The 13679-nt window shown below is 35.9% G+C and overlaps 1 protein-coding gene across 1 annotated transcript in view; it reads left to right on the top strand.

The window, feature by feature from the left end:
- dpp6a (dipeptidyl-peptidase 6a) overlaps nucleotides 1–13679 on the top strand; it is a 177181-nt gene that overhangs the window by 46822 nt on the left and 116680 nt on the right. Inside the window, exon 2 of the mRNA XM_042714127.1 lies at nucleotides 5816–5930. Coding sequence (XP_042570061.1) covers nucleotides 5816–5930 — 115 coding nt within the window. The remainder of the gene's footprint in view (nucleotides 1–5815; nucleotides 5931–13679) is intronic.

The raw sequence follows: 13679 nt of genomic DNA, 5'->3' as shown, positions 1-13679 counted from the left end.
TGTAAGCTGTAGTCTCCTCCAATCAGGGAATGAAAGCTGGAGTACTCTGTTCTCTCTGTTGTTATCAGCAGATCTGTATTCATTTCACACCTGACAAAACACTTTCTCTTTTTTTATTTCTTTTCTGTATGCTTTCTCTTTATGCACACAACATGGCAGTAGAATATTATCTAATGTGTGTGTGTGTGTGTGTGTGTGTTTTTTGTGTGTTTGTATTTTTTTTTATTGTTTTGAGTTGCTGGTAAAAAGAAAAATAAACACACACACACACACACACACACACACACAAACATAAACAAGAAGTTACATATATATATATATATATATATATATATATATATATATATATATATATATATATATATATAATATATATATATATATATATATAACATGATGTTGTTCTGGACTGCAGCCATTATAAAGTATAATAGCTCTCCTGGCAGGAAAGTGTTGCAGTGGTTTAATGGAAGGCAGAGGGCTTGTCGTAAACATGTGTGGTGTGTTCACTAAGCAGCAGCTGTAATGGCACAGCCATTATGATAATGGCCCAGGATGGATGTCATAGATCTGGGTTGTCCCTTCCTCATGTGTTTGTATTACGAGAGGGCAGGTGTGGGCCTTTGCTGGACTGTATTGCATATCTCACACAACCAGTCTTCTTTGGGCCACACACATTATTCAGTGAAATAAAAATAGATAAAAGTGTTTTATTTCTCAGGTTTTTCTGAAACAGCCCACAAAAAGAGACCATTTAACCAGTCAAAAAGTGAATCAGGTAAAAAGTGAACAATATTTTATGTTTTATTATATTTAAAAGTGTAGTATATTCATGTGATGGGAAAGCTGAGTTTTCAGCAGTTATTACTCCAGTCTTCAGTGACACATGGTTTATCAGAAATCATTATAAAATACAAACATTTAGGTGTCACACTCCGGTGCACTCAGAACACTCACAAAGATGATGGAGATAAATGTGTAAACTAAGCTTTTTTTTTTCATTATTTTTGTTAGGTGTCACATTATTTATTTTGATTCCATTAGTTAGGTGTCACACTTAGCACACGGGACGATCCGCAGACAGATAAAAATAATCTTTGATATCCACACAGAAGGTAAATCTACAAGAGGAAGGCTTAGCACACGGGAAGATATAGAAGAGATCCGACAAACACTAACTTTACAGACAGAAACTTAAATACACAGACAAATAAAGATAATTAACTAGACACAGGTGAACAGAATGAACTAATCAGACACAAGGGAAAACTAGGTCAAGGGAAACATGAGGATTGAAAACAAACTAAAAGTCCATGATAGTGACATTAGGACTTTATGGTAAATACTTTTCAATTCCAGAACCCACCTAGACAAGTATTATCTATCTATAATTTTAAAAGTACATACGTTGGATTTTTGTATTTTTTTATGTGTTTTAGTAGAGATACACACATACACATACAAATACACACATACACACATTATACTTGAATCACTACAATGGAAAAAAATAAAATTAAAAAAATATAACTTTTTGATACCTTGAAAATATCAATATTCAGTACCATCTTCAGTATCATGGGGAAAAACTGCCGCAACATACCAAACGGCAGTTTATATACCAGAACTTTATTTATTTATTCAACAAACACATTTTATTAATAATAATAAATGTAAGTGAGGATGATGAAAAAACAAAAAGAAAAATAAAAATTAAGCTAAAAAAAAAAAAAAAATAAAATCAAAATCACAATCTCCCTCTCCCTCACACACACACATCCTACTCATACAATTAGCAGCAGCTAGCAACAGCTGCTTTGACTCCAGTCTAACTTTAAAAAAATGATTTATAGGTAATTTACTAAACAATGTCATAGGCCGTAACTGTGGATTATTAAGGCTAAGTTTTATAAACACTCTGCTAAATGGGGTAAGCACACTTACTTCTCATTTTTCAGATGTTTATGGTTCTTCTAAGAAGTAATGATTTGTTATACTTCAGGACTGACGGGCAGCACCGACAAACCATCTTGATAATGAATCGCGCTCAAAGGAGTCATGTAGGTCGCGAATCGGACTACGTGTTGTGTGGGGAATCCTGGCTGTTAGGACATCGCGAAAGATTTGTCAACACACACCACACACAAAAAAAAACAACATAAGTGGATAGATTTTTTTTTTTTGCCTTTATTAAAGTTATGTCAGCTGCATGTGCGGAATGCTTGACACAAGTTGTAAGAGAAGATAAGGCATAATATTTTTTTTTATTTATTTATTTCTTTCTTGACTGCAATTCACACCCAGCGGTAATGGGGAATGCACACGTGAAACATGGATTCGGTCTTCCGACCATTAGGATCAGTTGATTTTGATGCGTGGGAGAGAGACAAAGACAGAACTGAAGACGGAGGGCCCTATCATACAAACCGGCGCTATGCGACGCAAGGCGCAGCCAGCAGTGTGTTTTCTGATCCCGTCGACGTTCGCATTTTTCCCGTCCACGCCACGTTTTAATTAGCAAAATAGCGCCGCATTTGTGCGCCCATGGGCGTGAAAAAAGCTGTGGTTCAGGCGCATGGCTATTTTAAGGAGCTTTAGCCTGCGCCATAGACCAACTCAAACCTGGTCTCTGTAGGAATGTTTTTTTCTTTGTTATTTAAAGAGCGTGTTAGTATAGGCGGGTCCCACAACGCGCGTACACGCTGCTTATTAAACACAGGGACGCACAGCAGCAGCACAAAACATGCAAATTGGTAAAGGATTGCGATGCATAAGAATTTTTTTGTAAATACATGATAATGATAGTCATCGATGTATCAGAATTAGGCTATCTTTTGCTAGCACACGAGCAGCTCTTCATCTCGGAGACGCGGTCTGTCTACTTGTGTCAATTCCGCCGTGTAAATAGCAAATCCGTCCTGGCACGATCTCTCTCTGCGTGGAAGATGAACCATATTTTTAAAATATAACACAAAACAAACCAAAAAACACCAATTTTTTAAGGCGACTTAAAAAAATAGCTTGAAGTCGTGTGCGCCTGGGCGCGCCAACACCGTTTTTTTCAGTCGTTAAACTAGCAAAAAGTGGATTGGGACACGCCCTGAGTGCACCTGCGCCGTGGGCGCTTTACACTTTGCGTTTAGATCGTTAAAAATAGGGGGCCAGATGCAATGCGCGCGCGGGGGTGGGGCGCTGTGCTCGTTCTCTCCGTCACTCCTTCTGTAGCCTGCTTCACTCACAAAACCCAATTACAGATCAATTGTCATTCAGAGTGCATATGTGGGGCAGGACAGTTATAAACACTCAGATTGCAGATAAGGGTGAAAAAAGCTGTTATTGTCATTCAGAGTGCATATGTGGGGCAGGACAGGGTGAAAGGCTCTGCTGGTGGTTAGCTCTGTAATGTCGTGTCAGGTTCAGCAGCTCCGTCTGCATGCAGGAGAGGAAGAGTCTGTCTGTGTAACCCTGGAGAGGAAGAGAGAAATAGTGCTGAAGAACAGAAACAGAGAGAGAGAGAGAGAGAGAGAGAGAGAGAGAGAGAGAGAGAGAGACAGAGAGAGAGAGAGAGAGAGAGAGAGAGAGCGTTAGAGACAGAGAAAGGGACTTTAATGAGTCTCTGTAATGGGTGTCCCAGTAAACAGGCTCTGGCTACTGTTATCTCCAGGCTAATGATGTCTGCTGCGCTATTCAATTAGGACATGAACAAGGTCACTAACAGCTCAGGCCTTAAAGAGTTTAATGCCGCCATCACCAATAGACTTCCACTCCATTAGTCTGTGTTGAGTCCAATAAAAACGTCACCTGCGAGAACACAGGGCACAGCCGCATGCTACTTTCAACTCTGTTTGCATGCATTCTGATTTAAGTTCAAATGCTTTGTGTCTACTGTCTGCTTGCTGTGATTACTATATTTTGGTGGCATCTGTATGAACAAGAGATGTAATGTTCTCTGCTCTGGTTTGAGTTTATTGTCTGTTATTCACATCTGATTCATTGCTATTTTTGAAATAGCTCCTGTCATTTCAATACACATTTCAATACACTCGTGTTGATGTTTTCATGCGGAGGAACTTTCATTCATTTATTACATTTGTTTAATTTATAGCTACTGCCAAATATTTGGCAAGAAAATATGCTGTTTTAGGCTTAATATCAATTTATTTGTCTCACATTTGGAAAATAGTTATTTTTTACATTAGTGTTTCTCAACGGGGCTATTCAGAGAGCATCGGGGGGCGCTGGAAGTTTGTGTTCTTTGGGGGCGTTTTGTTAAGGCGAGTTTACACTTAAGAAGATGAGCTGAAACTCTGCTGAAATGGTCTGCCACATCCTAACACGTCTCTACAGTGGATTCACCAAAGCGCACTTTCTATATTTCTGTCAACTTGTCAGTAGCATCAGAAATAGAACGCAGCATCCATTTACTGTACCGCTTGCTCTCAGTTACTGAACGACTGATTATAACTCGATCTATGTGCTTTGATGCATCATATTGCACCATTTGCACCCAGTGTATTTGTGTTAGTTAGTGTTAGATGCTAGTTTGCACCAATCCTACCGCTTCTAGAATAGACGGTGTATCATTTCCATAGCAACGACTTTGCTTTCTGTAGCACAGCTGCCGAACTTCCCGTGAAAATAACAGCGAGCATTTGACACAATGAAGCATGATATGCTTTTTCTTGTTTAGACAAATGAATATGAAGGCTTTTTGTTTACTGACTGGCTGCGGTTGGTTTGAATGTCAAATTTCAGAACAGCTTAGGCTATTCGGTGCTCATAAATATAGCCTAAATTATAGGCTTTAAAAGCAAGATTTAAAATGTAATGGACTATAACAAAGTTATAAATGAGGATAGCACTAAAATAGTAACTATTTTGAAAATGAGTTTTCTTTGAAATATTTTTAAGCAAACTATTCTCAAAAATCATGAAATATAGTAAAGAAGGGTTCACATTTCTTCCATTTGCTTGTGTAAATGTGATATTTACCCACCAAAATTACCATGCTCACTATGGTAGAAACAAAGGAAATTATATCAATATATTCTCAACAAACATTCTCCAAAAAAGATAGCGAACCACTGCTCTACATAGTTTTTGCAACATGTATCAAATATAAATGATGTATGCATTTTCTGGCCTTTAGAAATTAAAACGCCCTCAGGCTTTTCAGAGCCATATACTTTATTTAACAAATAAATCTTCCAGCATTGCTGAGAAAACAACAAAAAAAAAACAAATTTGCCTAAATTAAAATTCATTAAAAATATTTAAATAAAATTGAAAAAAATTAATATTTTTCAATGACAAATAAACATTAAAATGCTCAAAAGTGACAGTAAAGACATTTGTAATGATACAAAATGTAAAATAAATGCTGTTCCTTTGAACTTTTTATTCATCAAACAATCCTGAAAAAAAAAAAAAAAACTCATCATGCTTACTACAAACATATTAAGCTGCAAAGCATCAATGTTGATAATAAAAAGAACAGTTTCTTGAGAAGCCAATCAACATATTAAATTGATTTCTGAAGGATAATGTGACACTAAAGGCTGGAGTAATGGCTGTTAAAAAAACAGCTTTCAATGAAATTTTTTTTTTTTTTTTTTTTTAGTATATTAAAATGAACAACTGTATGTCACACCAAATGACACTTATCTTTGTACAGAGATGGTGGTAGAAATCGTTTTAGGCCAACAGCAGTTCCCAGGAGGTGTTGTTCACTGACACACAACTGTCCTTGACTAACCTCCTATTTGCATTCATCGACTCACATGTTTTCTTTCTCTTTGTCCATCTATTACTTTAGGAGCTGGTGGGAAGTAACCCTTCGCAGAGGAACTGGAAGGGAATAGCGATTGCACTGCTTGTTATTCTGGTCATCTGCTCTCTGATCGTCACCTCTGTCATTCTGCTGACTCCAGGTATGCAGCCTGCGAGCAAAGGGCCCGGGGCCATGAGCCTCTGGACCACAGCACACATAGCGCGCGCACACACACACACACACACACACACACACACACACACACTTATATTGCTGTAAATAAACCAGCACGTTTCAAGTGTCTACATACAGGTGCACAATCCTATTACAGACACAGCCTCTCATGTCAGCACATCCTGCCAGAACACCTTGAATGTTTTCCAGAACATCTTGTCTTGCATTTAGAAATTTCAATTGGGACAAGTTTTCACATATGTGACACAACCACATAAACAAAATTAACACTTAGAAGGGTTCTAGTGAAGTGTAATAACAGGCTTCAAACTGCAACTAAATTGGTTGCAAATGTGCCAAAAAATAAATATGTCCCAAAATAACAAAAAATATAAAAACTAATAACAAAAGACAAAAAAAAATAATAAAAATAACAAAAAAATAAAAAAATAAAAAAATAAAATAAAACAAAAAAAAAAATATCAGAGATTCAAGTTGGAACCATAATCAGTACACCCCCCAATTGTTGTTACTTGGCATATGAGATACAATTGTTAGACTGTATCAACTTTTTTAGAGAGGCATGTTGGAACCATAATCAGTACACCCCCCATCCTCCAAACAAGCATTATTGATACAAAAAGAACAATATTTATATGACACAAATACACAAATACAATCAGGATCATTAGAGTAACAGAATTAGGAACTAATTTCTAACTAAAAAATACACTCTAGTATACACTACAGTTCAAAACTTACATGTAATTAATATCTAAACAACTCAAAAACAACACAAATTCTACAATAAACAGATCAGAAACAGAAATATTGTGAAATAATATTACAATTTAATTTAATTTAATTCTCTACTTAGTAAATGTATTTTAAATTTTAGTTTATTCCTGTGATGGCAAAGCTGAATTTTCAAAAGCCATTACTCCTGTCTTCTATCATCCTTTAGAAATCATTCAGATGGATCAAGAAACATGTCTTATTATTACCATCTCTCAAAAACAAAATCATAATACAATTTAAAAAATACTCCCCCCCCCCCCCCCCTCTCTCTCTCTCTCTCTCACTCTCTCTTTCTCTCTCAGCTTAAATTATTATTTAATTTAATAAATACTTAAATTAATATCACATATACCCCAAAATTTAAAATAAGCAGTGACTTGTTTAAAGGTGAGGAAGCAAGTTATGTCCTCATTGAACTCATTGAACTGAAACGCTTCTGCACAACCATTGTTGAACCATTGTGTGATTCTGCATTTTTTTCCCCTCATTTAAATTGTCATTTTAGTCAAATGCAGATTATACCTTTGAATGCAGAAAAAAATAGCACAGTACGGTATCTCAGATCTGCCTTGTTTTTTTTTTTTTTTTTTTTTTTTTTTTCCAAAGAATTGAATGTTAGTAAAATTCCAGTCAGACTCACAGCATTTTTTGTCCTTGTTACAGAGTAATTACACAATTAATAATATACTGTAAGTATCAGGCATCAAGGTGCTTGTAATTATGCATAATTTACTGTTTAGTACATACATGTAAAATGTAAAACAAATACACTGTAAGGTGTTACCTAAATTGCTTAGTCCCACAGCCAAAAATCAGCTAGTTAGGTTGTAGTTTTGTTCTCTGCCATTAAAACAGCAACAAAAGAAGCAAACAATCTGTGTACAGAATGGGATTAAGCTCTCACTAGAGGAGGATCTACCAAGTTTAACTGCAGTGTGTACGTGGCCAATGAAGCCTGCTACTGGGCAATATAAATCTCTGTTTTCCCTTGCTCTCAGAAAGCCATTAAAATCTCCCAGCAGTGCTTTAATTAGTGTGTTGTGAATGCTGGTTTGCCTTCATTAAGCTAGCAAGTTCAGTCTTTGAGAAACTAATTGAGAAGTTTTGTCTGTTTCCATACATTTACATTTTTCTCTAATAATAAGCTTAGTGTAAAGTCTTCTAATGGGAGGCACATATTGAGATGTGACACCCTGTTTGATTTGTTTTCTGTCTGTGAGCTTAAGAGCATGTTTGTGTGTGTGTGTGTGTGTGTTTGTGTGTGTGTGTGTGTGTGTGTGTGTGTGTGTGTGTGTGTGTGTGTGTCGTCACATCCTCTTCTGTCCATTTGGACACCTTGTCTGGCTGCAGTCCTTTACTTCACGTCTGTGCTCTATCTTAACTGGAGCAGGGGACAGTTCAGGCAGTCGGGCTAATAGAGGAAGAGAGAATGAGCACAGATCATACAGACTGAGCAGGTGGTGTCTTTAGCTTGAGTCCTGATACCACTCCAAAACTGTGGCACGGGACATAGGACAGCATTTGAAAGATCTCTGCAGAGTGCTGCATGCCTGTAAAACAGGTCACACTGTGCCAGAATTCCACCACCGCACACAGAAGCCTCATCACCTGCAACAAGAAAACTAAGTTAACCAAAATAGTCTAAAAAAAAAGAGAGTGAGAGAGAGATAATAACAGCACTAATATTTACAGCTTAAACAATAGAATACGAAGAAATAGATATTTAATTATTAAACCAGGAAAGATTATGAACACAAACACCTACAGTACTAGGAAGTTCAGAATCTAGCAACAAAATCAAAGTACAGTGGGTATAGAAAAGAATCACCTTCATTTAAAATAATCACATTTTGTTGCTTTGCAGCCTGAAATAAAGATGGAAAAAGTTTTTGTTCTATCCAACTGTATTTACTTAGTGCAACTTATAACATCCAAATAAAAGATAACACATATGTCATAAAAAATAAAGAAATTAATAAAAAAACAGAAGTTGGAAAAAGGAAAGGTCATGTTGGAAAGTAAACCTTCTTCCCATTGACAACTTTCTGGCAGAGGGCAGCAGATTTTCCGCAAGAATTTGACAGTATTTACACCCTTTTTTCCTTTTTTTCTGACAAGTGCTCCAGTCCCTGCTACAGAGAAACACCCCCATAACAGGATATTATCAACTCCATGTTTTACTGTAGGAATGCTGTTATTTGGATAGTGAGCTGTATTGGATTTCCGCCAGACATATCGTTCGGTCTTGAGGCCAAATAATTCAATTTTAATCTCATCTACCTTCAAGGTCTGTAGTGGCAAAGCTCAGTCATGACTGCATGTGGCAATGCATGTTGTCTTGCAATCCTCCCATACAAGCCACATTTGTGTAGAATTTGGGATATTGTTGTCACTAGGGATGCACCGATCATGATTTTTCTTGGCCGATTCCGATACCGATTTTTTACAAGCAAACTGGCCGATTCCGATAACGATTTACGTTTTTTTTTTTTTTTCTTTAAGCAACAAACAAGAAAGAAGGAAAGTATGCATAAACAAGATGTTTATTTGGTATTTAATAGGCCAAACTGGCTTTTGGCTATTGAAAACAATAACCGTAACCATCTGAAATTAACGGCAGTAACTGCACAGTAAGTAGACTACATTCAATACAAACATAGATGGTACAGACATCAGCATTTAGCTTTTGTTTTTTAATTGGGTTGAAAACATCAACTGGCCTTAAATGAAAAGATTAACTGTAACCATGTGAAATTAAAGGCAACAACTGCATAGTTCTACAATCCAAACAACACAATCAACACACATTCAATAAGATGTTTCTTAATCAGCATTCAGTATTTGTTTTAGTTTTTAAATTTGGTTTTAGTCTTTACCAGTTCTCTTACCCAGTGAGACTAAATAAAAGTATGCTATATATATAAATTATTCCAAAATGTTAAAATCAAATAATGTTGGTGCGAATAAAACAAAGATGCAAAGTGTTTCATTCGTCCAATTAAAGCTCTTATTTTGTGCAGTTGGCTGTTCGCTTTCTGCTATCTGTGCCTCAGATATGTAACTCTGCACCTCCATTGCTGAACAGCTGCCCGTGCGCACAGATTTCGAAATACTTCCACACAAATGACATGATAGCGAATGATTACAATGTAGTCTGTGCACGCAGGCGCACTTCCGGAAAAATCAGCCGAAAAAATACCAAAAACCGGCCGGTTCCGATTTATGGCCGTTCAACCGGCGCATCCCTAGTTGTCACATGCACACAATGACCACTCTGTCATAAATTCCTGCAACTGCTTCAGAGTTTCTGTAGGCCTCTTGCGACGTCCTGATCCAGGGAGGGTCTGTGTTTTACCAAATACCTTTCACTTCTTAATAATACAATTCACTGATCAACTATTCATTTATTAATTCTTTGAACTTGTTTTGTATCCATCTCCTGACTTGTGCCTATAACTCTGTCCAGGAGATCTTTTGACAGTGCCTTGTCACCCATAGTTGATTTTTTTGCTTCATTTGCACAACTTAGGTCTCAAATGCTCCAGGAAAGCTCTTTTTTTTTAATGCTGAGCTATAATCAAAATGATCACAGCTGATCACAGTTGTAAGTAGAATGGCTTTGTGTGCCTTTGAGAAAGTGATTAGCTACACCTGATTGCAATTGCAGGTCATTTTTAGAAGAAGGTGATGCAACTCATTGATTTTGGTGGGTGGTTTCTGGGGGGTGATTCTTTTCTATACGCACTGTTGATACCCAAATACCTCAATATGAAGCAAAATACAATACAAACAGCAAAAATAAATAAATAAATAAATAAATAAATCAACTAGAAGCAAGTAGAAACAAACAAATAAATGCAGATGAAGCAAATACAACTAAACAAAGCACAATACAAATAAACGCAAAGACACAATAGAAGCAAACAAATACAAAGCAAACAGAGACTAGAGATCAAATTTGCACAAAGCAAAACAAATATGACAAGATAATCCAGTAAAGAACAAGCTTAAGCAAAACGTAACTTAAGAGATAAAAATAAAATTAACAAAGAAACCAGATAAGAAACGTTGAAGAACAAGTTCAGTCACAGGAAAAACAATGCCAACAAAGCAGCAGCGTCAACAAATGTTGCTCCACAGGCTTCGTTAAACACAATGGGTCCCAAATCAGAGTATTCCTCCTAAAAATGGCATAAAATCATTTACCACGTAAAAAGAATCTGCAGCAATAGAGGTAATTCCATACTTGTTCATGTTGAAATGCAAAACTGGAACAGGCGGTCCTCAGGCAATGATGCAGAGTGGTGCTCTGACACACAAGCGGTACCCTAAAAATCCCTTCTTATGTACAGTACACACTGAAATTATGTGATTGGACAACTCACATATTGCTTGTTAAAAATAACAAAACAAAAACATTGTAATACGCACAGTTTTACCCACTACATAAATGTTTATAATATCTATTTCAAATAAAAGTAGTGCTGTAAAATTTCTGTTCATCAAAAAATCCTAAAGGAAAAAAAAAAAAAAAAACTTTCCATACTTCATAAAGAAACACAACAATTTTCAACTAATGATAATAAGAAATGTTTCTGAAGCAGCAAATCGGCATGTCAGAATGATTTCTGAAGCATCATGTGGCACTGAAGACTGGAATATTGGCTGCTGAAAATTTAGCTTTGCGTCACAGGAATAAAATATTATTTTAAAATATTTAGAAAATGTTGTTTTAAACTGTAATAATATTTCACAATATTGCTTGCCATTTCGATCAAATAAATGCAGCCTTGGTAAGTATAAGACATTAAAAATATTACAGAGATAAAAAATTATATTTTCATTTATAATATTTATAATATTTATATTTATAATGTTTATTTTTATTTATGTTATTTATTTGTTATATAATTATGTATTTATCATATTTATTTATGTTGTGAAAAAAATTTAAAGAACCTATTTTTTCTAAAAAAATAATTTGAACTCTGAAGCATTGCCCTTCTCGCGAGTCCCAAGAGAAGGTCATAGTAAAAGCACCCCTGTCAGTTCACCATCCTCCCCGCTGCTCCATTGATGAACAGTTCAGCATTATCCACATTGCCAGATACAAAATGCTCCTGACACCCTACCACACTCCATCATTGATGTTACTCTGAATTTCCTTTAGCCCGAGTGTTTTTTTCTCAGTCTCCACTGTTGTCTCGCTGTGACACGTCCTCTCTTTCATGTAATGGATAGGTTGATATGATGGCGCGTGATCGGTGCTTTGACTGGAAAACTGGGTCAGGTCTTCTTTTATCCCAGCTTTATTATTATGTTTTTTACAGGAAACATTTCCCACTGAAGACTGACACTTGACTGACACAATGACAGCTAATTGGACATTTTAGAGGAGCTCATTTTGTGTTTGTGATGGAAAACCCTTTTTCTCTGATTTCGCGAATCTCTCAGGAACCGTTGCACATCACGGCACCATAGCAGGGGGTCTGTCAGATAACCTTCCCACAGTTATTTCCACTTCTCTTTCCTGTTGTTAGAGAAATTGCACTTTCCTTGTGCGTAGAGATCAGCCAAGTCATCTTCTGACTCTCCAGGAAATTTTCAATGCAGCTGCCAGAGAAATATTTCCCCAAGAAAAAAAAAAAAGTTATTTTAAATGCCTTTTAAATAATTTTTCTGATATCTAAGCTGACAGCAGTGAATGGGGTCAGTTATGCCAGACTCTCTCATGAATACTAACACTGTCAGAGTACATAGACAATGCTGTGTGTACATGTTTTAAAGCACAAGATTCAATGAAAACATTGTCATGGCATCAAAAACGCAGATGGCCTTTAATTATTTTTTCTCCCTTAGCATTCACATTGCATTTTCACATTGGCAAATGAAATTAACACTTCTGCTCCACATCAACGAAGCGTGATCTATTAACAAAAATAATGAGTCATTCACCAAACTGGAAGGTCTTCATTTCCTCTTAATCGTTTTATTAACTTTGGGCCGAAGGGCTGACAAGTAGGATCCACATGTCTGTCAATCAAAGAGCAGTGCATATGAAATCAGCACGGTCTTACAAATAACACTGTGATCTTCTTAACCAACAAAAGTTCCAAAAGACTCTTTGAAATGGAGAGCATCTCACATTTCTGCTGCTTATGAGAGCTCTTGCTGTTCTTTAATTAATGCCTGTGATTGTCCTCATTTTATGTGTTCAGTTTTTGTTGGCAGTGGATTTCTGGGAGAGGTTCTTCAATACTCTAATATAACACAAAGACATCCATACGGGAATTCTCACCCATTAACAGCTCATTACACACAAATCTAACAACATATCATCCACGATGCAGGATGTATGCAAAAAAGCATTTTTATACACCATGCTATTGCTGCACTACATACCATACATGCTGCACAGTATGCATGGAAGTAGTGACAAATATGTGCAGCATAACATGGATTTAAGTAAAATCTGCTTGGTTTTAGGAGGGAAAAAATATTTGCTCAGACTGTCAGAAAATATGACATTTTTAAACTGATTTAAAATGCATTTATATATATATATATATATATATATATAATATATATATATATATAACTATACATTTGAGAAATGCAAAATACATTAATCTCATAAAAAAATCAACAATTTAAACTAACATTAATTGCTTTGATAAAATCATTAAACTTTAAAAACAATTATCAAAACTATCAAAACTGCTTTTATTTGGTCAAAATAAAGTAAAAACTGTAATGTGAAATATTATTACAATATGAAACTTTTTTTTTTTCTATAAAACAGCTTTACATAACTTAAAAAAGTCTGATTCCTGTGATGGAAATTTTTCCAGTTTTCAGATTCTTCATAAATCATTCTGCTATGCTGAGTTGGTGCTCAAGAACCGTTTCTGATTATGCTGAACACACACACACACAC

The sequence above is a fragment of the Cyprinus carpio genome, chromosome A24 (assembly GCF_018340385.1).
Source record: "Cyprinus carpio isolate SPL01 chromosome A24, ASM1834038v1, whole genome shotgun sequence".
In the NCBI taxonomy this organism is placed as follows: domain Eukaryota; kingdom Metazoa; phylum Chordata; class Actinopteri; order Cypriniformes; family Cyprinidae; genus Cyprinus; species Cyprinus carpio.
Note: the sequence above shows the minus strand (reverse complement) of the source record. Positions and strands in the feature narration are given on the sequence as shown.